The sequence below is a fragment of the Salmo salar genome, chromosome 27 (assembly GCF_965601325.2).
Source record: "Salmo salar chromosome 27, fSalSal1, whole genome shotgun sequence".
Lineage (NCBI taxonomy): Eukaryota > Metazoa > Chordata > Actinopteri > Salmoniformes > Salmonidae > Salmo > Salmo salar.
This window is the reverse complement of record NC_138317.1, coordinates 14,419,120-14,446,274: the sequence shown is the minus strand read 5'-3', so window position 1 is coordinate 14,446,274 and position 27,155 is coordinate 14,419,120. Positions and strand designations below refer to the sequence as shown.

The following is a 27,155-nucleotide window of genomic DNA, read 5'->3' as shown; positions in this document are numbered from 1 at the left end:
CTAGCTAAGTATATATTTCAATCACCTATATCACAGATACATACAAGTGTTGCCCTGTCTTGGGCATCATATGTGAGGGATGTCCTGTCTGAGTGGCCTGGCTGGCGATGGCTATGTGAGTGTAGTACAGTAAAGCTGTCAGCATCAACATGACCAGAGTTAACACAGGCTTGACAGGTGGTTACTCAAGGATCCATTTTCTTAATCATCACACAGAAACGCTCTTCCACACACACAGTCTCAGCCCGTGGGCATCAGACTAAGGGGGCGAGCTAGCAGAGCACAAAAACATTGCTCTGCTGGCTGGTCGTTGAGCTCAGTACCACACATAACTGGATAATGAAATGATCAATCTTGTGTGACGCACCGGCACGCACGTTTCTGGGCAAAAATATTACCTACTGCTGTGATGTGCTTGGCACTAATGTCTTTGCCATTGGATAACTAATATCTAATATGGGTTTACTGTACAGCCCATGACCAAGCACCATTACCCTCTTAAGAGAGTTGAAGATACTCAGCGGGTGGGAGATAAGAAGGGATGGATGGAACAAAAACAGAGAGGGTGAGGGAGGCAGTCACGGAAGGAGAGAGCAAATAGGGATAAACAACCAAGAAAACAAGTTAGAGTGATAAATGTAAGATTGTGTGGGAGGAATAGTACAAACATGTTCATATCTTGTTGTCCATATTAAAATGTAAAAACATATGCATATTTAAATTAAAAACAAGCTTTATTGTCAAATGTATGATTCAGTGTACTCACAAATACAGTCATATTTGTCCTTGAGTACACTGAACCATACATTTGGTGACGATAAAGCCTGTTAATAATTTGAATATGGAGTATGAGAAAAGTATTGAGGAAATATTATGTAGGTGTGGGTTCCAATATACTGTACAAATGTATGGCATGCCAGTAAAAGCTAGTTCCAGTAAGAGAAACATGGAGAGAAAGAGAAAAGGAATGTCTTGAAAGAAGAGCATCTTACGATGTAGGTGCAGCGTGGGCTGAAGGCGAAGGTTCCACAGGCGTACATGTGCGTGGAGTTCAAGAACTGCAGCACCCGGATGAAGTTGGGACAGTCCGCCTGAAGGGGGGGGGACAGAAAGAGAGGGAACACAAGACAGAGACAGGGGACATGTTTAGACAGTGCAAAAAACTTGGTATCGTCCTTAGAAATGTGAGTGCAGGGAGAGATGGAGAAAGCGGGTAGCCACTGTTGTAAAACATTTTTCCTAATCCTGGTCCTTGAGGCACACTGTGTGCTACAGTCTGTCACTCCAGTCTAAACAATACTCATGTTCTAGGAATTGTAGAATATAAACTTTTGCCAAGTTTGATAGGTGATAGCCAAACCTAATAAATAAACCTTCAAAGCCAATGAACATCAGAACCAGAACTGGGTGACCCTGCAGAAAAGCTTGGGTCAGTCTGTCTAGAGAGAGCAGGTCAGGGGGAGGGAGCACCGTTAGCACCAGTGAGCTAATAGCTCTGGTAACCCTGATCTCATTACTTAGTTTAAATGGGGCCACACGTGGAGGCTTACTTCAAGGGAGGCCAACATTACATTAAAGGGACTCTCCGGTACTTTTGTATACTTTTTAGCCAGTAGTTGTGAAAGTAGCGCTCACGAGCCAAAAGTGGTTCGTCAATACAGTGCCTTTGGAAAGTATTCAGACCCCTTGACTTTATCCACATTTTGTTACGTTACAGTCTTATTCCAAAATGGATTTTAAAAAAAAATGTCACCCTCAATCTACACACAAAACCCCATAATGACAAAGTATAAAATTATGAAATATTACATTTACATAAGTATTCAGACCATTTACTCAGTACTTTGTTGAAGCACCTTTGGCAGCTATTACAGCCTCGAGTCTTGTTGGGTATGACGCTACAAGCTTGGCACACCTGTATTTGGGGAGTCTCTCCAGATCCTCTAAAGCTCTGTCAGGTTGGATGTGGAGCATCGCTGAACAGCCATTTTCAGGTCTCTCCAGAGATGTTTGATCGGGCTCAAATCCAGGCCACTCATGGACATTCAGAGACTTGTCCCGAAGCCACTCTTGCGTTGTCTTGGCCGTGTGCTTAGGGTTGTTGTCCTGTTGGAAGGTGAACCTTCACCCAAATGGAATGCCCTCAGTGCTCTGGTGCAGGTTTTCATCAAGGATCTCTGTACTTTGCTCCGTTCAGCTTTGCCTCGATCCCGACTGGTCTCGCAGTCCCTGCTGCTGAAAAACATCCCCACAGCATGATGCTGCCACCACCATGCTTCACCGTAGGGATGGTGCCAGGTTTCCCCCCAGACGTGATGCTTGGCATTCAGGTCAAAGAGTTTAAACTTGGTTTCATCAGACCAAAGAATCTTGTTTCTCATGGTCAGAGTGCTTTACCTTTTGGCAAACTCCAAGCGTGCCATCATGTGCCTTTTTCTGAGGAGTGGCTTCCGTCTGGTCACTACCATAAAGGCCTGATTGGTGGAGTGCTGCAGAGATGGTTGTCCTTCTGGATGGTTCTCCCATCTCCACAGAGGAACTCTGGAGCTCTGTCAGAGTGACCATCGGGTTCTTGGTCATCTCCCTGACCAAGGCCCTTCTCCCTGGATTGCTCAGTTTGGCTGGGCGGCCAGCTCTAGGAAGAGTCTTGGTGATTCCAAACTTCTTCCACTTAAGAATAGAGGCCACTGTGTTTTTGGGGACCTTCAATGCTGCAGACATTTTTGGTACCCTTCCCCAGATCTGTGACTCTGCACTCCTGTCTTGGAGCTCGACGGACAATTCCTTCAAGCTAATGGCTTGGTTTTTGCTCTGACTTGCACTGTCAACTGTGGGATCTTAGGTGTGTGCACACCTTTCCAAATCATGTCCAATCAATTGAATTTACCACAGGGGGACTCCAAGTTGTAGAAACATTTTCAAGGGTGATCAATGGAAACAGGATTCACCTGAGCTCAATTTCGAGTCTCATAGCAAAGGGTCTGAATACTTGTGTAAATAAGGTATTGCTGTTTTTTGTTGTAATAAATTAGCATTAAAAACCTGTTTTTCACTTTGTCATTATTGGGTATTGTGTGTAGATTGATCATGGGTAAAATATGATTTAATCAATTTTAGAATAAGGTTGTGACGTAACAAAATGTGGAAAAAGTGAAGGGGTCTGAATACTTTCCAAATGCACTGTGTGCACCACGCCATTTCTCCCACTCTCGCTGTGGGTGCATCATGTGCATATTGCCAACTGTCACTCATTTGGCAAGGGGCTGAAGCAAGCTCATTGGTTAAATTAAAGAATGCAAATTTCAGGTTAATTTTGCTGCAGACTAACCGCCTCATTAACCGGTCAACAAACGAGTGTATTTTTTCCAAACAGTAAAATGACTTGTCCAACAGAAAATTCTATGCATGCATACAAGAAACTGACATTTTTTATTAAAAGCTTAATGGAAACATGCAATAATAGGAAGCCAATTAGGATGGGTTACTATACTGAACAAAATTAGAAGACGCAACATGTAAAGTGTTTGTCCCATGTTTCATGAGCTGAAATAAAAAGATCCCAGAAATGCACATTAGCACAAAAAAAACAAATCTCTCAAATTTCTTGCAAAAATGTATTAATATCCCTGTTAGTGAGCATTTCTCCATTGGCAAGATAATCCATCCACTTGACAGGTATGGCATATCAAGAAGCTGATTAAACAGCATGACCATTACACACGTGCACCTTGTGCTGGGGACAAAAGGCCACTAAAATGTGCAGTTCTGTCACAAGACAATGCCACAGATGTCTCAAGTTCTGTGGGAACGTGCAATTGGCATGCTGACCGCAGAAATGTCCACCAGAGCTGTTGCCAGAAAATGTAATGTTCATTTCTCTACCATAAACTGCCTCCAACGTTGTTTTAGAGAATTTGGCAGTACGTTCAACCGGCCTCACAACCGCAGGCGTTGTGTGGGCAAGCGGTTTGCTGATGGCAATATTGTGAACAGACTACCCCATGGTGCCAGTGGGCTTATGGTATGGGCAGGCATTAACTACAGACATCGAACACAATTGCATTTTATCGATGGCAATTTGAATGCACGAAAAACCGTGACGAGATCCTGAGGCCCATTGTGAGGCCCATTTAAGGCATCTGTGACCAATAGATGCATACATCTGTATTCCCGGTCATGTGAAATATATAGATTAGGGACTAATGAATTTATAAAAATTGACTAATTTCCTCATATGAACTGTAACTCAGTAAAATTTTTGAAGTTGTTGCATGTTGCGTTTATATTTTTGTTCAGTATAATATGACTAGGATTGTGCCATTGGCTTCTGGACAATGAAAGACATGTATATGAAAACCAATAGAACAGTAGAGAAATTATGGCATGAGGAAGTCTTTATAAAATAATTGCCTCCACATTTAAAGTTGGATTTTGGCTAGGCTACTTTGAAGCAAGGTAAGATATTCATTATTTGAAGTAAAACATCCAGGTTTCAAACAATTATACTTACTGCCTCAAGCTCATGTTGCAAAGCGGTGGGCGACACGCACGCTGATAGCCTGCCTACCATTGAGTATAGCCTATGCACTCGAATGGCGAATGGGAAGCGCGATTGAATTACGAGTCGAGATTGAGAAATTAAAATAGTAGCTCTTTTTAAATCGTGTCCATTAAAACATTGTAACACGCCATTGCGTTTCGAATTGTTATTTGTTCCACAACGATTTATAAAAGCTTTTTGAGGTGCTGCTCTCGCCTGACAGGTGATAGGCTATTCTTCTCCTCAAACTGGGCTCTGTATGCTGTGCACGTGTGATAAGATACATGACGACTAATGAAAAGACACACGGCAATTTAATTGCACTAAATTATGCAAATTAATGTATAGACCGATAAGCATGACTAGTCAAATGTATTTTTCAGCGGCTAACCGATTAACGGTTAACTGTTAACATCCCTAGTTGAATTCGAATTGCTAGACGGCTGGTCCACGGAGGGGAAACGTCAGGGAAAATGGCGCAGCACAGCTTCTAGAAAAATAGTCTTTCAAACTAGGGATTTCGTGGCTGAGGTAAAATGGTAATTCTTCTCATAGATTATGCATGTATGAACTACATATTGACACATCCTGCCCAAAGCTTGAGGTTTAAAAATATATATACTTCGTTGTTGCCAAAGTTTCATGCCATGGCGTTTCCTTGTTTCTGCCCCACCAACATTAATTCTAATGAAGGCCATTGGCAGCCAAAATGTTTTTAACTAGAATTAGATAAAGCACCAAGATTTGAATTGTGAGAATAAGGCCTATTCACACCCACCATACACAACTTGCACACGCACCACACAGATACACTCAGAGCAGCTTGTTTCGTTTTGTTTCCTTATCCCTCTGTCAGATAATTTATCACAGCTCATTCCTCCATTCTGAATCATGGGACGTAGGCCAAGTCGGTAATGTTGACACACAAGAATAATTACCTTAGCGTATAAACTGTGCAAGCTACCTTAGTCTATAAACGACCCCATAACCTTTAGAGAGGATCACCTCTATATTGTACAATGGATTGGTCTTTGTATGCATGGCCATTACGGTCACTGTTCATCGGATTTATACTATGGACATGTATAAAATGTCTGACTTGTCACAGATGAAGATACGTCAAATGTGGCTAAGCCCATTGCCACTGATGCTACGTACAAGCCCATACTGTAGGTCTACTAATCCCGATTGGCATAAAACCATCTGGTATCAACTTCCTCCTTTTGTATCGCTAGCACATTGACGGCCAGAAAGACGGTTAAAGTTATCCAATTAAATAGCTAAACAATTCCATTAGAGAATTAGTCTTGGTGGCTGTTGGTGGAATGCAGTGACAGCTGTGCCTCCAGTAAGTAATGCTTCTCCTCCCATTACTAAGACAGACCAGAACCCCCTTGCACAGCCTCATCCTATCCCCCCACCTACTTGTGTTGTTGTATTAATTTCTTATTCTAACGGATTAAGGTATAAATCGAAGTTCAAATGAAGTGCTAATGAAAAAATGTTGCAACGGAAGCCCCGGATATTGATTCGGGGACCTAAACTGCTCGTCTAAGATCAAATCTAGGGGAAACACTGGCAGCATGCGGCATTAATAATGCCAATGAGTGGATTGGCTGAGCTAGGGTTAACTTGCCTTTTTCTTGCCCTTCATGGAGCATTCGTCCAGGTCCTTCACTGAGGGGGACCAGTCCAACTGGGAGAAGAATGGAGGGAGAGAGGTCAGTGTTAAGACTGTTGAACCAGCTGTGTTTGTGTTTCAGATGACAACCGGTGAATTAAACCACTGGAAGGGGGACATTTTCTGCAGTGTTGAATATTTCCATTACAGCCTGTTTGAACTGTAAGGCTTTGGTATTTTCCAACCAAATCTGGTGGTCTTATGCATGAACTTACAGGGTTTATACAGATTCATGAAGTCTCAAAGCTGATCATACTTGTTAACAACTTTGTGATTAGACGGGTGTAAACGTCAATGGTAAAAAGGTCAACCTCCCCACCTTGCTCCTCATCACAATGGCGTCCTCCTGGCTGACATCCAAAGAGAGAACTGCATCCCGCGCTCCCACAAACAGAGTGTCTCCGTCGTCACTTAGCAACAGTGTGGTGGTGTTGCCGACGTCCGAGCTGTCGAAGTGGCTGAGAGACCTCCCGGGTGTACCTGTTACGCAAGACATGAAAGTGGCAGGCGTTAGGTTTCCCTTTCACATTCAAAATAAAGCGTAATACAGATACAGTTGAACCTTCATATCATGCGGACTTCCACGCGAAGCAATGCTGTCGACACCAAAGGTTGTGGGTTCGAATCCTGCATAAACTATCCATGTTGGATTGGAGTCACTCGTAAATGGTCAAAAATAATATTCACATAGGCCTACATTTTCAGCAACAGAAACGTAAATAAATAAAACGACTGAACAGAGGGCTTTTAAAACATTACAATACACCGGTCCTCAAAAGACACTAGATTAAGGGTTAGGTTAAAATAGAGACTTAATATAGATGACAATATTAATATCCAAATACATTCCGCACCCAGCATCCAAACACCCAGAAAAATATATTTTGGACTGCTAACCACAAGGAGGGCAAACTTGGCACTGAACGTAGGCCTATAACGTAGCCTACATATTTGTAAGCATTGAATATTCATTATTCAGCACAGAATATTTATATTATTAAGTCTACTCCAGGGAAAGTAAAATAGAAAGTAGTGTCACTCCAATGGTTCAGTGTTGAACAACTGCAGCTATTTTCATGCAATATACTGGCGTAATAATTAGCCTGCTCAGATTGAGTGTCGAGACAGAACTGACATTTCATGAATTTCTTCCTCTTTTCATTAACCTTTTCCATACAATAACAGGGGGCGGCACCCCCTCGTTCCACGCACTCTCCAATTTCATTTGGACTGGAGGCCCTCAAGCAGGGCACTATGAAAGATGGGAAATAGCACGTGCACACACACGCACATAGTACTGAAGAATGCACAGAAACTCTTAAAAGACCATCCCCATGGCGTTTAACCAATTACAATAACTCAACCCACTTGCCTATTACGTAGAGCCATTTCAAACTCTGTAGGAATATTCTGGAAAAAACCTCTCTGAACACTGAACAGGGTTGTCATGTTTGAATTCCCTTCCAACATGGGGATATGTGAGTGAGAGACTCAATACATGGCAGGGTGTGTGATCTTGTAAGGTCACGATTTTGACTTTCTGTAAACCCTACTGGTCACGTCAAAGATTAACACAGTTAGGATATGGCACAACATGACAGCAAAGACGACATTTTGGTGTAGCATAATTAAACAAACTTGAGCAGAGAAATTGTCAAACGTTTAAAATGTTTTATTATACTATAGTATTGTTCACTGGAGGCAAAAAGCACAACAATCAACCTAACCTCATAATCGGAATATTGGCTACTTCTCAAATGCTACCAAATCAAATCAGCAAGCAGGACTGTCTGGAATTATACATTTTATTATGGTGTGATTCTTGGTCTAATCAAGACTTGGCAGCCGAATTTTAGACAGAAGCTCTACAGAGAGGGCATGAGCACATGACGAGCATAATCCTGTGCTGTCGCTATGGTTTCCATACCCGTGGCACCATTGGGGACAAAAAAAGGGTTGGGCTTGGATATTAAATGGGCACAGACCTACACTGACAGCTTTGTGTTGTTCAGTGATTGTGGAAGGTGCCTGTGAGCTGATGAATAATGAACAAAGCCACTTCCTGCTTGAGGCAGTATCGCTAGAGAGATGAGATCTCTGGGTTTTCTCAGCGATGAGATAAAGACATTTAGAGTGATGCGATAACAACAGAGGAAACATCGGTGTACCGCGGCACAACTATAGAGCTACTGTCTACGTGCACAGAAACAGTCACATGCCATACTTAAACCACGACCACACATACAGTGCAGTCGGAAATTATTCAGACCCCTTGACTTTTTCCACATTGTTACATTACAGCCATATTCTAAAGTGGATAAAAACGTATTCTCATCAAGCTATACACAATATCCCATAACGACAAAGCAAAAATAGGTTTTTAGATTTAAAAAAAAAAAAAAAAAAAAAAAAAAAAAAACACATTTACATAAGTATTCAGACCCTTTACTCAGTACTTTGTTGAAGCACCTTTGGCAGCGATTACAGCCTCGAGTCTTTTTGGGTATGATGCTACAAGCTTGGCACACCTGTAGTCGGAGTTTCTCCCATTCTACTCTGCAGATGCTCTCAAGCTCTGTCAGGTTGGATGGGGAGCGTCGCCGCACAGCTATTGTCAGGTCTCTCCGGAGATGTTCGATCGGGTTGAAGTCCGGGCTCTGACTGGGCCACTCAAGGACATTCAGAGACTTGTCCTGAAGCCACTCCTATATTGTCTGGCTGTGTGGTTAGGGTCGTTGTCCTGTTGGAAGGTGAACCTTTGCCCTAGTCTTAGGTCCTGAGCACTCTTGAGCAGGTTTTCGTCAAGGATCTCTCTGTACTTTGCGCCGCTCATCTATCCCTTGATCCTGACTAGTCTTCCTGTCCCTGCCGCTGAAAAACATCCACACAGCATGCTGCCACCACCATGCTTCAGCGTAGGGATGGTGCCAGGTTTCCTCCAGAAGTGACGCTTGGCATTCAGGCCAAAAAGTTCCATCTCGGTTTCATCAGTCCAGAGAATCTTGTTTCTCATGGTTTGAGTCGTTTAGGTGCCTTTTGGCAAGCTCCAAGCAGGCTGCCATGTGCCTTTTACTGGAGTGGCTTCCGTCTGGCCACTCTACCATAAAAGGCCTGATTGGTGGAGTGCTGCAGAGATGGTTGTCTTTCTGGAAGGTTCTCTGGAGCTCTGTCAGAGTGACCATCAGGCTCTTGGTTACCTCCCTGAACAAGGCCCTTCTCCCCTGATTGCTCAGTTTGGCCGGGCGGCCAGCTCTAGGAAGTCAACCTCGCCAAACAGAGGATGATTTAACTAAAGCGCATTTGCGGAAAAAGCACAATCGTTGCACGAATGTACCCAACCATAAACATCAATGCCTTTCTTAAAATCAATACACAGAAGTATATTTAATTAAACCTGCATATTTAGTTAAGAAATCCAGGTTAGCAGGCAATATTAAGCTAGGGAAAGTGTGTCACTTCCCTTGCGTTCATTGCACGCAGTCAGGGTATATGCAACAGTTTGCGCCGCCTGGCTCGTTGTGAACTAATTTGCCAGAATTTTACGTAATTATGACATAACACTGAAGGTTGTGCAATGTAACAGGAATATTTAGACTTATGGATGCCACCCGTTAGATGAAATACGGAACGGTTCCGTATTTCACTGAAATAATAAAATGTTTAGTTTGCGTAATGATAGGTCATTAATATGGTCAAATCCGGAAACTAAGTCTCGTATTTCTGTGTGTTATGTTATAATTAAGTCTACGATTTGATATTTGATAGAGCAGTCTGACTGAGCGGTGGTAGGCAGCAGCGGGCTCGTAAGCATTCCTTCAAAATAGCACTTTCGTGCGTTTTGCCAGCAGCTCTTCGCAATGCATTGCGCTGTTTATGACTTCAAGCCTATCAACTCCCAAGATTAGGCTGGTGTAACCGATGTGAAATGGCTAGCTAGTTAGTGGGATGCGCGCTAATAGCGTTTCAAATCGGTGACGTCACTCGCTCTGAGACCTTGAAGTAGTTGCAAGGGCCGTGGCTTTTGTGGAGCGATGGGTAACGATGCTGCGAGGGTGGCTGTTGTCGATGTGTTCCTGGTTCGAGCCCAGGTAGGGGCAAGGAGAGGGATGGAAGCTATACTGTTACAGTGGCAATACTAAAGTGACTACTATCCAATAGTCAAAGGTATATGAAATACAAATGGTATTGAGAGAAATAGTATTATAATAACTACAACCTAAAACTTCTTACCTGGGAATATTGAAGACTCATATTAAAAGGAACCACCAGCTTTCATATGTTTTCATGTTCTGAGCAAGGCACTTAAACGTTAGCTTTCTTACATGGCACATATTGCACTTTGACTTTCTTCTCCAACACTTAGTTTTTTGCATTATTTAAACATGTTTCATTATTTATTTGAGGCTAAATTGATTTTATTGATGTATTATATTCAGTTAAAATAAAAGTGTTCATTCAGTATCGTTGTAATTGTCATTATTACAAAAAATAAAATAAATGTATTAACAGAGGAGTATACACACATGCATAGGCCTATAAAATGGCCTCAAATTTAACACATGCCTTGATTTAAATACCTCACTGTATACATGTGCATGTGTGGATGCCTGACAAGTACATCAGTTCAGCGTTCTTAATTGTTCTACAACTTCTGCTTGACCACAGAAGCAATGATATCCAGAAAACTGCTGTTATCATCCGTTACAATGCTCCTGTCAAGAGAGAACGTATAAGCCCTAGGGCATCAGTAGTTAGAGGTCAGTCTACAGTTTCCATTATATATTCATAATTTCCAGCACATCAACTATAAACACAAAATTATGTGGACACCCCTTCAAATTAGCGGATTCAGCTATTTCAGCCACACGCGTTGCTCTGGCCATGCAATCTCAATAGACAAACATTAGCAGTAGAATGGCCTTACTGAAGAGCTCAATGACATTCAATGTGGCACCGTCATAGGATGCCACCTATCCAACAAGTCAGTTCGTCAAATTTCTGCCCTGCTAGAGCTGCCCCGGTCAACTGTAAGTGCTGTTATTGTGAAGTGGAAACGTCTAGGAGCAACAACTGCTCAGCCGCGAAGTGGTAGGCCACACGAGCTCACAGAACGAGACCACCGAGTGCTGAAGCGTGTAAAAATAGTCTGTCCTCGGTTTCAACACTCAGTATCGAGTTGTAAACTGCCTCTGGAAGCAACGTCGGCACAAGAACTGTTCGTCAGGAGCTTCATGAAATGGGTTTGAATGGCCGAGCAGCCACACGCAAGCCTAAGATACCTATGCCCAATGCCAAGCGTCGGCTGGAGTAGTGTAAAGCTGGCCTCCGTTGGACTCTGGAGCAGTGGAAACGCGTTCTCTGGAGTGATGAATCACACTTCACCATCTGGCAGTCCGACAGACTAATCTGGGTTTGGTGGATGCCAGGACAACACTACCTGCCTGAATGCATAGTGCCAACCTCAACCCCATCGAACACCTTTGGGATGAATTGGAATGGGGACCAACTCCATATTCATTTCCATGATTTTGGAATGAGATGTTCAATGAGCAGATGTCCACATACACTACATGGCCAAAAGTATGTGAAAACAGTACGTTTCTATGTTTTGGAGGTAAAATATAGAGGAAGATAATGATTTCCAATGACATCGGTGTGGTATTGTGTGATTTTGACCAATTGTGAATAGGTATTGCGTACTAATTGGTTGATGGTGTCATTGTAAATAGTTAAATCATCTTTACTACAAAACAGAAAAGTTCCATTTTCAAATATGTCAATGTTGGGGTGGTACTGGATATGAATAATTGTGACATTTCCCTAGTACACCATAAACGTTAGACGACAAAAGTGACAACATTAAATGAGACTTGAAAAGTAATGACCGTGAGTGAACCAAATGAATAGAACTAGGAAATTCCTCAAAACAGCCAAACTGATTATATTGATTAGGCCCATTTCACACTTTTCACGGAAACTATGCTTTTTGAAGAGTTGTGAATGCATTTGTTCTGCTTTTGCCTGGCTTGCCGGGTTCACAGTTGTCAGACACATGACTGGCGGACAAGACTAGTTCTGCTTGAACTCTGAAGAGCAGCGTCTGATTCAGTACGTGATATATAGTAACCTTTTAAGGCAACAGTCCAAAGTTAGACCAAATGATGGTTTACTATATATGAGCTGCAGTGAAAATAGTGTGATGTTTGACTGGTTTGTGAAATTGAAACAGAGTTTGGGGAAAACATTTACGTCAGCCACTATACTTATCGCCCGAGAGTCAGTGCGATGATCATACGACTGAATCATAAGGATGTTAAAAATTATGCTGGGATTTTTGAGAAGTATTCTCGTCTTTAACTTTGAATTCCCTTGCATTGAAAACAAACTCTGGGTCCACAAAAGTTTAAGCAATTTAAACATTTTAAGCAAATTAGTTATGTATTCAGCCAATAAATGTTTTGAACAGAAAATGAAAAATGTGTGATTTCAGTTAAATGTTTCTGATAGTGTAGCAAAGGTAGTCAACACCTGTCTTTAGGCCTCGGGCAAAGTTACTCATAAAGCAAGTACAGCTCAGCACACTAACAGGGTCTGAACTTGCACCAACAACCCCAAATGATCAGTCACATTGGTGCCGTGACTAGCAAACTGTTGATGTTCCTTAGCCGCAATGTTTGCTACAGAGGAAGTGAAAGATAACTATGTAACTCTGAGGCAACATACCAAGCTTGTGTGTGCAACTTTTGATTGATAATTGATGACTCATGCAAGCTCCTAGTGGTCACTGCTAATGCCAATTCTTTAAATCAAAAGAACTTATGCGGTCGAGTCACGCTGACGACCCAGATGTAACATGCAGTCGGGTTAACTTGGCAGCCCTAGATTGCTTCAGGAGCTTTGCCATCCCTCTCTAGTTTAACACTAGTTTCACTGTGTGGAAAGTCACCTTTCACCACTCCACTTAGTCGTTCAAAGCTCTGTTAGCGGGAGATATCTCGCAAAAGCGCAGGCTCAGGGATCAAGGTAATTGTTTTTCCTCCATGCCCACCCCACCTATGAAGTGGCTCTTTCCAGGCCATGGGGACACAGTGCTCCTTTGTTGCGAAGGTCATGAGAAAACCACATCAGCTGAGGAGTGGGGGGGGACGTGAAACGTCAAAATCAAACTGTTGCTTGTTTGTCTGGGCAAGGCCTTCTCTACACGGCCTTACTCAGGACCCCTGTGTGTCCCGTGCCAAGCTTAGAAGGGGTTGCTGACCACATTTAGCTTGAACGCTTGCCAAGGACTGTTTGTTTCACTCCTTCGGACCTCATGAGACTTGATCTGTGTGTTGTCGTACTCTGCAGAGAGTTCACGTCTCAGCGCGGGCCTGCAAGGGTGTTGAGTCTGATGATTCATGTGGCCATGCATGGGTGTTTGTTAGAGAGCGCAAGTGTGGCATGTTTGTGTTCAAGGTTTGTGAGGGATATCAGCCAACGGACATCATTCATAACCACCCCAGCGAGTAAGAAGAAACTGTGTGGGTGTGCGTATGTGTGAATGTTCGTTCTGAGTGTAGAGGAACTTTGAGGTTGTGGGAGAATCTCCTAGTGTGCTTTCTGCCCACCCCAGGGAGAGGGAGATGTGCCCAGTGATGATGAGTGTGGTTTGAGAGGCCTGTGCTTCAAAAGGGATACGGTCCTCCACTGGGATTCTTGCTCAGTCACGCAAGTGGTTGCTCCAGGAAATGTGTGGATGTCAATACACGTGAATGAATAAGAGAGACAGACGGCCTCCTGAGTTGCGCAGCGGTCTAAGCCATTGCATAGCAGTGCTGCGCCGTCAGTACAGCCTGGGGTTCGATCCCAGGCTGTGTCATTACCAGCCATGACCGAGAGTTCCATAGGTGCGGTGCACAATTGGCCCAGCGTCGTCCGGGCTAGGGGAGGGTTTGGCCAGGGGGTCTTTACTTGGCTCAACTCCTTGTGGCGGGCCAGGTGCCTGCAGACTGACTTCAGTCGTCAGTTGAACGGCATTTCCTCTGACACATTGGTGCAGCTGGCTTCCGGGTTAAGCGAGCGCGGTTTGGCGGACGCATGACGTGACCTTCGCTTCTCCCGAGCCCGTTGGGGAGTTGCAGCGATGAGACATGGTCGTAATCATGAAATAGGGGAGAAAAAGGGGGGTAAAAATAATTTTGATATCAAAATGGTGTCCTGGGCAAAAACGGTTTGGGAACCAATGATCTATGGCCTTGCCTGGGAGGATGAGAAGACCATTGGTTGTGACTAAACACTGCTAACAGGCACGACTCCAACATCATCATTACATTTTCCGATGACACAGTGGTATGCCTGATCACCGACAATGACGAGACCTCCCTATAGGCTGAGGTCAGAGACCTGGCCGTGTGGTGCCAGGACAACAACCTCAATGTGATCAAGACAAAGGAGAGGATTGTGGACTACAGGAAAAAGAGGACCGAGCACACCACCATTCCCGTCGATGGGGCTGTAGCGGAGCAGGTTGAGAGCTTCAATTTCCTTGGTGTCCACGTCAACAAACTAACATGGTCCAAGCACACCAAGACAGTCGTGAAGAGGGCACGACAAAACCTATTTCCCCTCAGGAGACTGAAAATATTTGGCATGGGTCGTCAGATCCTCAAAAGGTTTTACAGATGCACCATCGAGAGCATCCTGACTGGTTGCATCACTACCTGGTATGGCAACTGCTCGGCCTCCGACCGCAAGGCACTACAGAGGGTAGTGCGAACAGCCCAGTACATCACTGGGGCCAAGCTTTCTGCCATCCAGAACCTCTTTACCAGGCAGTGTCAGAGGAAGGCCCTAAAAATTGTCAAAGACTCCAGCCACCCTAGTCATAGACTGTTCTCTCTGCTACCGCATGGCAAGCGGTACTGGAGCTCCAAGTCTAGGTCCAAGAGGCTTCTAAATGGCTTCTACCCCCAAGCCATAAGACTCCTGAACATCTAGTCAGATGGCTACCCAGAATATTTGCATTGACCCCCCTCTTTACACCACTGCTACTCTCTGTTGTCATCTATGCATAGTCACTTTAATAACTCTACCTACATACTACCTCAACTAACCGGTGCCTCCGCACATTGACTCTGTATCGGTACCCCCTGTATATAGTCTCGTTATTGTTATTTTACTGCTGCTCTTTAGTTACTTTTCTCTTATTATTATTTTTTTAAACTGCATTGTTGGTTAGGGGCTCGTAAGGTCTACACCTGGTGTATTCGGCGCATGTGACTAATAAAATTAGATCTGATTGGTGCTTATCAAATGTTCACTCTCGGACCTGTAGTCTGGTCCTCTAGCTGTGTGTGTGTGTATGTGTAGACGGCACTTAGAACACAGATCTGGAACACAAATGGCTTGGCCTGAATCCATTTCTGACTTGACCAACCAGAACTGAGCACTCAGAGAACCCATATCAGACCCCACAGTGAGGGGGGGGGGGGGGGGGGCCTTCGGGAACAGGTACAGTATTTTAAACTCAACACAGCTTGAGTGGAAGACGGGGCTAAAGCGAGGAATTAAGTTTAAAGACTTCACTCGAAATAGTAAAATATCAAACTTTTGTGTCAAGGCAAGTGTGTTGGCAAAAAACAGAGAAGCCCAAAACCTCTGAGCTCTATCTGTGAATAAAAAAAAAGAAAAACTAGTATACACTTAAGTTGATTAGAGTTTAGACACTTCACATCGTAGAGTTGGCCATGTGAGAGATTTGGCAGAGGGAGCTGCATTTCCGTACTAAGGTGTGGCTCTATGGGTCATGTCTCATGTGTGGGTTACTCATGAATGAGCAACAGGCTGGGCTAGTGTGAGCAGTCACCCATTTAGAAAGAGGGTGAAGTGGGGGATGGGTGGGTGTTGCGCAACACGGCAGATAAAACCTGCCATCCTGGGGATTAGGAGGGATCCCGTCCCGTACCTGTCAGCGCGCGTCATCATCCCTCCACTGCCTGCACACACGGGGTTGAGGCTCATCTCAGTGAGGAGATTAAGAGACCTCAGTGGAAGTTAATCCTAAGAGATTTTCTCACACAGTTGTGAATACAGGACTCATATGTTTCTCCCTTTCTCTTTGCAATTTGATGCCATTTTGAATCTAAATAACTACCGTAACGGCCATCCATTCGTAATGACACCGACACTCGTGTGATTCATTGCGTCACACTCCAATAAAACAACGTCGTTCATTAAAACGTATGGATCTATAAAATGTGTGTGTGGGTACGCACGCACTTGTACACAACTCACGTTGTGCATGTTGTGTGACGCCAACTATCTTAGTGGTTGGCTCCAGCTGACTGAGGCCCCACTGTCTGAGGCTGAGTGGTTAACTAAAGCCTGCTGGAAATGAGGATGTGAGAGTTTGCTAACGGCAGAAATGCGCTACCCGAGGACGCTTCCTCAAAACCAATGAGACGAGGAACTCCAGATATCCGCATGTCAGCATAACGAAAACAAGCGAGTTCTGTAAAGCTTAGTGAAAAGTGATGGTTTAGGTCCTCGCCAATGGCCAACTCAAACACTATTCTGTGGAATTTTAAAAACAGCACAGAATGGAGTCACAAGCCGTTTAGTTTGTAAACACGCAAAAATGGTCATCGGTCTCAACCATGGCACTATCAGAAAAGAGTACACTCATTTAGCTAACAGACCGTGAGCAGAAAGCACATTCTTCACAGCTTAGGTGTTCAGGACAGGTGCAGAAACTGAGGTAAAACATTTCTACACCACATTCTTAAAGCCAGGAAATTCTCCTGCATTTTTAAAACACCATTTTATTTTTTTTATGTATCCAATTACAGCAGAGGTAGACCAGATGCTGAGGTCAATAGGCTATGCCTGGCAAACTGGGGGAAAAACATTAATGACCTAGCATACTGGTCTGACCACTGGTCTAACAGAAGACAAACTGCTTTTGTAGGTTAGGCGATTCCCGTACACAAACTCCAATAACGCAATGTTATTGGGAGAAAATGATAGGACTACAACAAACCTCTAAAGCAGCAGGCAGGTTAAGGCATCAGCCTGGCAGGCTCTCTTGGTCATCCCAGCTACAGGTAGCAGAGCTAATCAACATTTCGAGCTGCATGGGAGGACGGGGACGCCACAGGCTTCTATTAAGTCCCCTAATCCCCTGCCTGCCTCCAACCTGAAGTGAACTCTGAAAGGAGAAAAGACCCTGGAGCAGCTTTGTTTACTTTCACCTCTCAGGAAATGATCAAAAGGTCAGCACCCCAGACCCCAATCCCTTCTGACCCTAAACTATAAGCATTATTGGAGATGCTAATTCTGGGTCCCGAGAGGTCCCGAGATGGAAGTGTTGTCAACTTCAAAACTTAGCGTTTGTGCTTGTTCCATTGAGTGTGGGGAAAATGGGTCTTGAATGGGGTATTGGCATCGTCTAAGAGGACGGACATTTTTCCAGTAGTTCAATCCAGGCTTCCAGGGAAGCCTAAAAGCTTACCCTTTTCACACTACTGAGCCGAGCTTAGCTGTACTGCAACGGCCTGTTGCTGAAAAAGAACAATGTGATTAGATGCATCCGAGCCAGCAACATTTTTTTTTTTTTTTTTTACGGTTTGGGACGGCACAAAAATGTAAATAAAAGTACTATTCCTGAGCAAAACATACGAACACACTCACGCAACCTAATCTGATACTGTGCCCAAACGGAACAAAGCCACAGAGAGGAATCAAAACAAAAGACTTCACCTTAGTCTGCAAATGTATCCGCTTTCACATTTATTTTTCCTCAATCAGGTCATCTTCGCTTCCTTTTCTTCTAGTCAGACACAGTTTGGGCTTCCGTTTGTGTTATACAGCGGGCCCTCTTCAAAGTGAATTTAGGGCCCTATAAAATCTGTGTTGCGGATGAAATCACGGAATCCAGACAAAACAGAATTCAACAATATTCAAAAATGTATTGAACTTATTAGTAGGACATCAACTCAAATGTATTAAGCTAAATTATTAGAATTAATTTTCCCAAGTTAATCATAAGACATGAACAAAATGCATCAGTGATTTGTATTTTCCTGCAACTTTCTGAAACAGGCACAGGAATGCCTCGGTCTGTGTGTGTGTGTCTCAACACTTGTGTAGCCATTAGCGATGATGCTAATGATAACCTTATGGTAGAGATGGAAAGGCGCTCCCAAAAACCTTCTCATTGAAATGTTAGCATTTGGCAGAATATGATTATTTGCATCAATCCAGTGGCCATTTGTTCTGCAAACTCTGCAATCAAACAATGGTCTCTTGCTAGTGTGCACTGGCATTAAAGGGTAACTACACCCAAAAACCTAAATGCACTATATTTCACACAGACTTCCAAAGTGGTCTCCTGATATGGTTTTAAGCATTTTTGTGGACTTAGAAAAGCAACTACATTGGATAGGAACGCACAATATCTCAGAATTGGCCGATATTAGCTAAAAATGCTGACGTGCATACCTATATAACGTAGGCTAGTGATGCACAGAACATTTTTGGCCGATAACCGATATTTTCCTTGCCAAACAAAAACCCGATACTTCAAATTTTAGCGGCCTTTTAAGCATTCTAGTACAGTTAAATAGTTGAAACACCAAAAAGTTATTTTGTTGGCATTTACGAAGGTCCCCATTACCAGTAAAACATAATCAAAACCTCTTTCACTTACTTGTTGTGCCGTTCGTTGTTCATTCTCAACGAGGATTTCATCATACTGAGCCGCCTTTCGAACTAATGACTCTAGAAATAAGCTCATCAACTGCGTCTGCAGCAGACCCTCTCATGTCATTGAAACGCCTGCTCAACAAAACTGCCGACAGACAGTGGGGTTAAAACTTGCAAAAGTACTCTAGAGGTCGACCGATTATGATATTTCAACGGCGATACCGATTATTAGAGAACCAAAAAAAGCCGAAAAAATAATAATAATAAAAAATAAATAAAAAAAGATAATAAAATCGGCAGATTTATATTTATATTTATATATATATATATATATATATATATATATATATATAATATATATATAGTAATGACAATTACAACAACACTGAATGAACACTTGTATTTTAACTTAATAATACATCAATAAAATCAATTGTCTCAAATAATGAAACATGTTCAATTTGGTTTAAATAATGCAAAAACAATGTTGGAGAAGAAAGTAAAAGTGCAAAATGTGCCATGTAAAAAAGCTAACGTTTAAGTTCCTTGCTCAGAACATGAGAACATATGAAAAAGCTGGCGGTTCCTTTTAACATGAGTCTTCAATATTCCCAGTTAAGAAGTTTTAGGTTGTAGTTATTATAAGACTATTTCTCTCAATACCATTTGTATTTCATAGACCTTTGACTATTGGATGTTCTTATTGGCACTATAGTACTGCCAGCCTAATCTGGGGAGTTGATAGGCATGTCATAAAGTCAAACAGCGCTGTGCTTCAAGCATTGCAAAAAGCTTTTGGCAAATGGAGGAAAGTGTGGTTTGAATGAATGCTTAGGAGCCTGCTGCTGCCTACCACCGCTCAGTCTAAATATTGCTGTTACATTGCACAGCCTTCAATGTCATAATTATGTACAATTCGGGCAAATTAATTATGGTTTTTGTTTGGAAGAAATGGTCTTCACACAGTTCGCAACGAGCCAGGCGACCCAAACTGCTACATATACCCTGACTCTGCTTACACTGAACGCAAGAGAAGTGACAATTTCAGGCACCGCATTGATTATATGCAACGCAGGACAAGCTAGTTAAACTAGTAATATCAACCATGTGTAGTTAACTAGTGATTATGTTAAAATGGATAGTTTTTTATAAGATAAGTTTAACGCTAGCTAGCAACTTACCATGGCTCCTTGCTGCCTGCACTCACGTAACAGGTGGTCAGCCTGCCACGCAGTCTCCTCGTGGATTGCAATGTAATCGGCGCCCAAAAATGCCAATTGTTATGAAAACTTGGAAATCGGCCCTCTACTGTAAACAAGCGATTCGGTGGCATTCTCTCTGAGCCTCTAATGTGTCGCCACCATGCTCGATGCTAGGTACAAGGACCGCTATTCGATGCAGACAAGAAACAGGGTTTACGTGAAATGTTAGACACAGCTGGACAAGATGGAAATGGACACAGCGACAGTGCGCACAGACGAAGAGGACCCACGACAGGCCACGGACAGACAGAGCTGAAGCTTCACTGCTTGACATGTATGATGAAATCCCTGTTGAGAATGAAACGATGGAATAAATGAACAACCAAACAGCACAGCAAGTCAGTGAAAAATAGGTTTTGATTATGTTTTACTGGTAATGGGGACTTTTTGGTCAGTGTGTGTGTGTGTGTGTGTGTGTGTGTGTGTGTGTGTGTGTGTGTGTGTGTGTGTGTGTGTGTGTGTGTGTGTCAACTATTTAACTGTACTAGAATGCTTAAAAGGCCACAAAAATGTTAAATACCGGTTTATCAGTATCGGGTTTTTGGCAAGGAAAATGTTGGATATTGGTATCGGCCAAAAATGTCATATCGGTGCATCCCTAACATTGGCTGACCTATTAAAAAAAGTGGGACTTTGAGCGAAACCCTGCATTTTTGGGGTGAAAATGGAATCCTGGAAAAACAAAATGGGAGAAAACAGAATTTCAGGTAAAACTAAAAGGTAATCAGGCAAAAACAAAAACAGATATGATAGGGCCCTATGAACTGCACATTATTATAGGACCTGAAACGGTCTGCCAATTGTGCCAGTGTCCTCATCTTACCCGTAATATTTGCAAGTCAGGGGCCTACTCGATTCCATTGATGACACTGCAGACTATATCCGTTTTACTGAGTAGTTCTCGTAACTCACTTCCGATGTTAAGTATAAATCCATTAGGGCCTCGGTCTCAACGACCAACACAGCTTTTAAAACGAAACACAAGCCACTGAAATGGCCATAGAAAAAGCAAAGATAAGCGAAAATGGTTCAGCAATCTGCACAGTAAACACTGATGACACATTGAACTGAACCCTTCTGGCAACCCCTTGAGGTTAGCTGCATCTTAAACATAAACATAAGGAATACAGTTTGAAATTCCAAACATAGGTTCAACAGCTGAAAGAACTGGAAGCTTAGAGGATAGGCTACATTTCTATTGGAAACTGTGCATGGCGTGATATTTGAGCAGGAATGGAGACATGTTCAGTGCAAACTAAGGCAGGAACAGTATTGTTATACAAACAAATGGCCAACAGTGGATACTATTTACTTTATGTTACAACTTCCAACATTTAACTAGAGCAAACTAAAACTTTAAGTTTAAAAAACTTATTTACAACATTCCGGTTTTTTTTATGTTTAATGCCCAGCCCCTTCAAGTGGAACTGACGGTGTTTTAGCCACATTAAATCTTATTAAAATCTGGTCATAATAACTACCTTGGAAGAATATGATACCTTTTTATTTTGTTATATTTTCTGAAAAGCGAGCACTGTACGTTGCTTTTCACATTTTCATAGACTTTTGGAATGACAGTGTAAGGCATTTGTGAATATCCAATGGCAATATAGAGTGGGAAAGCACTGCAGTAAATAAAAACATTTCATATCTGCAAAGTAGTTCAAACGCTGAGTTCCACTTTAACGATAGTAACGAATAAAAGCTTTGAAGACCATGCAACCAAACAGTTCAAATCATTGTGATGTCATCTGCTGGCTGCTTCGTTTATCATAATGCTCATCTCATTAGTACATCGTTAGTTGGGCCAAAACTCGGGAGCTCTTCATAAGACTGCAGAGAGCAGTGCTTTGTACGAGAGACAACAGCGCATCGGTTCAGCTCAACTTTCATTCCCCTCTCCAGAATATCCACAAATGATGGATGGCAACAGACCACTCAGTTATTCCACGTGAGCCTGTGATGGGCTCATGTGGGACAACTTTGGAACTATCTATACAACGTGAACATAATGACAGCGTCACCATATACAGATGGCAAATATGTGTATTTTGGCACTAGTCTGAAATAATCATCTTTGCACAGAGACAAGTAGGCCGTCATTGTAAATAAGAATTTGTTCTTAACGGACTTACCTAGTTAAATAAAGGTGAAATACATTATTAGAAAGAACAAATGAGCATTAATCGTTCGTAAGTGATCGATTCTTCAAAATGGACTCAACACAACTTAACGCTGAAATGGCCTCACCCAGTTAAGCATTGCTAAACATTGCTCTGTCACTCATGATCGCATTTCCCCCGTTAGCGCTGTTGCACTTCTGACCCTTCGTTGGTCCCGTTGAACCTCGATCTAGTCATATTAGGGACGCAATTACTACCGCAATTACTACCAGAGCTACAATGGTGAGCACCATAACAGAGAACAATACTTACCGTGCCATTCCAAGTCATTGGCATTTTTCATATCATGATACGAGTATAGGAGCATAGTTAAATTGGACGTACAAAAGTCTGTGGACTGGGTGGGTCTCTCCAGCCCAAGCAGGGATTGATAGACAAGCATTCACACCAAGAGTGTCATTCTGATCTGTTCTTAAGTAAAACAAAAAATCCATAGCTAGACAGTCACTGGAGAGTATTCACAGCTGCAAAGTACTTTGCTTTAAGCGACTGTCACTTTAAGACAGTGAGACTAAATGAAAGCATTGAAATGAATCACTGGATTTCAAAGTTCATCTTCACAATCGAGGAGCTAACAAGATGATAAGTGTTCGACTTACCCATAGCAAACGAGACCCGGGGGGTAAGCCTGGCCAAACATGTACCCATAACCCCTAGAATGACCACGATTATAGGGAGTAGGCCTTGGTGTTCCATGATAACCCAAAGGAGGAGAGCAAAATCAATGCTTGGGAGAAAGCGTCTGGCGAAAAGCGTCCGTTGTTTGTGTCAAAGACTGGTTCTGTAGGGGGAGCACAGAGGCAAAAGCCACTTCCTCTTGTCTCTGGAGCCAGCCGTCATCGCATCTGAGGGAGAGAGAAAAAAGAGAGATGGAGTCAGGGGAGGGAGGGGAGGGAGGGTCAGAGAGAAAAGCAGTACTCCCTTGGCACTGTAGAGTTGTGGGTGGACAGAAAGCCTGCTTGCAAAGGAATGACTCATTTCTCATAAATCTGCATTAAGAGGAACAAATAACTTCTAGGATATCCCAGAATTACTTAATGGACTAGTACATTTCATGTACAAGTAGACACCCCCTACACAGGCGGTTTAGGGAAAAAAAGTTACAATAAACCTCACAGAAAACCCCAAATAAAATAAATGATTCATGCAGTGTGAAATTATTTTGGTTACAACTAGAGAAACACCTGACAAACTTATATCACTTAATCACTTTGAAATTCTATTTGACATAAGGAACATCATGGAGATTCAGTGAGAAATACAGATAAGACCTACTTTACTCTAGGTTGAAATGACTGCTACTCACAACAATATGAACCTTTTGATAAAGGGAAAGGTATTACCAACATGTTCACTGATATCTATCGTGCAAGCTAATTAAAGGACCTTAAACAAATTTTATTTTTTGCCTAATTCCATTTTGTTTTTCCAGGTTCCAGATTTATCCCTGTATTCAGGCATTCGCTCTTAAACTTTTTTAATAGAAAACAACATTTGATGTCCTAAGTCAGGGTTCCCCAACTGGCAGTGCTTTGATTTGGCGCCCAAGTTTGAGCATTTTTTTCTATCTTTTTAAAATGTTGGAAATCTGTTCCAAACTATTCCCATGAATGGTAGAAGGCGCCGGAGAGGATGGCTGACGTTTTACGTGCTCTAACCAACTGTTATTTTGTTAGTTTCTTTGCGATATTTGTAACTTATTTTATTTTTTTACTTATTTTGTGCATAATGTTGCTGCTACCATCTCTTATGACCGAAAATAACTTCTGGACATCAGAACAGGAATTACTCACCACAAACTAGTAGAAACTTTTTCCTTTAAGGAGTCCGACGAAGTATATATTGCTTTCCCGGGAGCAGGACCAAATCCCTGTCATTTCCGTGAAGAGAAGACAGAGAAAAAGGAGGTGGAAGTTGGGCTGCCTTCTGAGAAATCGTAGGCGAGCGAGTAAACCCCCACTGCCATCCGTTCTATTGGCCAATGTGCAAATTCGATGACCTAGTACATCACTGGGGCCAAGCTTCCAGCCATCTCACCCCTAAACCAGGCGGTGTCAGAGGAAGGCCCTAAAAATTGTCAAACACGCCAGCCACCCTCGTCATAGACTGTTCTCTCTGCTACCACACGGCAAGCATTACCGGAAGGCCAAGTCTAGGTCCAAGAGGCTTCTAAACAGCTTCTACCCCCAAGCCATAAGACTCCTGAACAGTTCCCCCCCCCACACACTTTTACACTGCTGCTACTCTCTATTATTATCATCTATTCATAGTCTAAGTCTACTTACATGTACATATTACCTCGACCTGTGCCACCGCACATTGACTCTGTACCGGTAACCCCTGTATATAGTCTCACTATTGTTATTTTACTGCTGCTCTTTAATTACTTGTTACCTTTATTTCTTATTCTTTTTTAGTTTTTTTTACACTGCATTGTAGGTTAGGGGCTTGTAAGCAAGCATTTCACTGTAAGGTCTACACATGTTGTATATTGCGCATGTGACAAATAAAATTTGGTTTGAAATATTATATAATACACACACACACACACACACACACACACACTGAACATTAATATAAACTCAACATGAAACAACTACAAAAAGTGTATTGAGTTACGGTTCATATAAGGAAATCAGTTAACCTCTCTAGGGTATGTGGGACGAAATCGTCCCACCTACTCAACAGCCAGTGGAATTCCGTGGCACGTTATTGATCAGCCAACAAGTGCTCAGCATATGTGGGAACTCCTTCAAGACTGTAGGAAAAGCATTCCTCATGAAGCTAGGGAGGGAATGCCAAGAGCGTGCAAAGCTGTCATCAAGGAAAAGGGTGGCTACTTTGTTGGCTACTACATGATTCCATGTGTGTTATTTCATATTTTTGATGTCTTCACGAATAAAGAAAACCCCTTAAAAACTACAAACTTTTGACTGGTACTGTATGCCAGTTAATCCGCTTTACATGGTGTGTAGAGCCTAATGTGCTTAATTTTAAGAAGTTATTTGGCCACTTTAGTTGTGATACAGACCTTATTAAAACACATAGGCCTATGGGCGAGGCTACATGAGGTGTGTGACTATGATTCGGACAAGTCGAGAGAAAAAAAAAGGCATTGTTTCTAATGCTGGACATAATTCACAATTGATAATATATCATTCACAAGTGATAGGCAAATATTGTCACCCATCAGACTATTCTAGATTTAATCTTGTCTTTACACATACATAAGTGTGTGAGAAATTTGTTTTGATTTAGAATGGACCATTATCATGCACCTGTTTCGATAGAGGTGCAGCGGGGGGAAAAAACACGTAATCTATACACTTATATAGCGAATGGAGGCTTTTCCCGTGGTTCATTTTCATGCCAGCCAGGTAGGCTACAGTCCTGTTGTAAATATAACCAATGTGCTTAATATTAGGAAAGTTGAGAAATAAATATACTAGGCCTAGCTGATAGGATCCTCTTTTATTAGCAGCCATCACTCTCACGCAATTGCAGAGCCTATAGAAATGTTGCGCAACATGAGCGCTCACGAAGCGTTTGATTACATTTTTTAATACATTTGCATTGATGTCAGAGTGATTTAGAGGGACAATAGAGTGTTGAGTACCAGGCAGTTAGAAAGTTTGGTAGGCTACTGATGACCAGCATCAGAGCTTGGAGAAGCCTAATTACCTTGATTAAATGGTCATGTGGAATTTGACTGCCTTCATGACCGCCGGTGTGGTGGTAACATGGTCACTGCAACAGCCCTAGGATCATACAAATAATTGTATGTGTGGAGTACAGAGATGAGGTAGTCGTTCAAAAATCATGCTTACAGCACTTTGGCACAAGTCCATGCAACTTAAGCTAATTTTAACTCCTAAACATATCTAGACTTGCCATATTAAAAAGGGTTGAATACTTGACTCAAGACATCAGCTTTTTGTTTTTTTGTAAAGTTTGAAAAACACAATTCCACTATGGGGTATTGTGTGTTGGCAAGCGATAACAAATCTCAATTTAATCTATTTTACATTCAGGCTGTAATTATAATATGTGGAAAAAGGGGTGTGAATACTTTCTCAATGCAATGTATAAGCTTTCCACAACCATAAGACACACTAATAAATGTAATTATTTTATCAAAATGCACTGAACAAAAATATAAATGCAAGAAGCAACAACTTCAAAGATTTTACTGAGTTACGTTCATAAGGAAATCCGTCAACCAAAATAAATTCATTACATCTTAATCTATGGACTTCACATAGCTGGGAAAACAGACGCATCTGATGGTCACAGGCACTTTTTTTATTATGTTTTTAAGGTAGGGGCGTGGATCAGAAAACCAGACAGTATTTGGTGTGGCCATCATTTGCCTCACGTAGTGCTACATCTCTTTCGCATAGAGTTAATCATGCTTTTGATTGTGGCCTGTGGAATGTTGTCCCACTCCTCTTCAATGGCTGTGCGAAGTTGCTGGACATTGGCGGAAACTCGAACACATTGCTGTACACGTCGATCCAGAGCATCCCAAACATGCTCAATGAGTGACATGGCTGGTGAGTATGCAGGCCATGGAAGAACTGGGGCAATCCAAGAATTGTGTACAGATCCTTGCAACATGGGGCCGTGCATGATCAAGCAGAACCATGGCGGCAGATGAATGGCACGACAACGGTCCTCAGGATCTTGTCACGGCCACCATTGGGGACTCTGTTCACAACGTTGACATAAGCAAACCTATCCCACACGACACCATACACGCTGTCTGCCATCTGCCTGGTACAGTTGAAACTGGTGAAGTGCACACTTAT

General features: G+C 42.5%; 1 protein-coding gene across 5 annotated transcripts in view; it reads right to left on the bottom strand.

Moving 5' to 3' along the window:
- Positions 1-27,155, bottom strand: part of sema4ab (sema domain, immunoglobulin domain (Ig), transmembrane domain (TM) and short cytoplasmic domain, (semaphorin) 4Ab) — a 50,354-nt gene that overhangs the window by 14,642 nt on the left and 8,557 nt on the right. For 4 of the 5 annotated variants that reach the window (XM_014177155.3, XM_014177153.3, XM_014177152.3 and 1 more), the window contains exons 2-5: positions 22,947-23,192; positions 6,541-6,701; positions 6,177-6,236; positions 993-1,091 (exon numbers count right to left, since the gene is read on the bottom strand). In XM_014177155.3, the coding sequence (XP_014032630.1) occupies positions 993-1,091; positions 6,177-6,236; positions 6,541-6,701; positions 22,947-23,043 (417 nt within the window). In that variant the 5' untranslated portion in view covers positions 23,044-23,192. Of the gene's footprint in view, positions 1-992; positions 1,092-6,176; positions 6,237-6,540; positions 6,702-22,946; positions 23,193-24,140; positions 24,417-27,155 lie in introns of those variants that run through there. The other variant, XM_082970056.1, reaches the window with a different exon arrangement.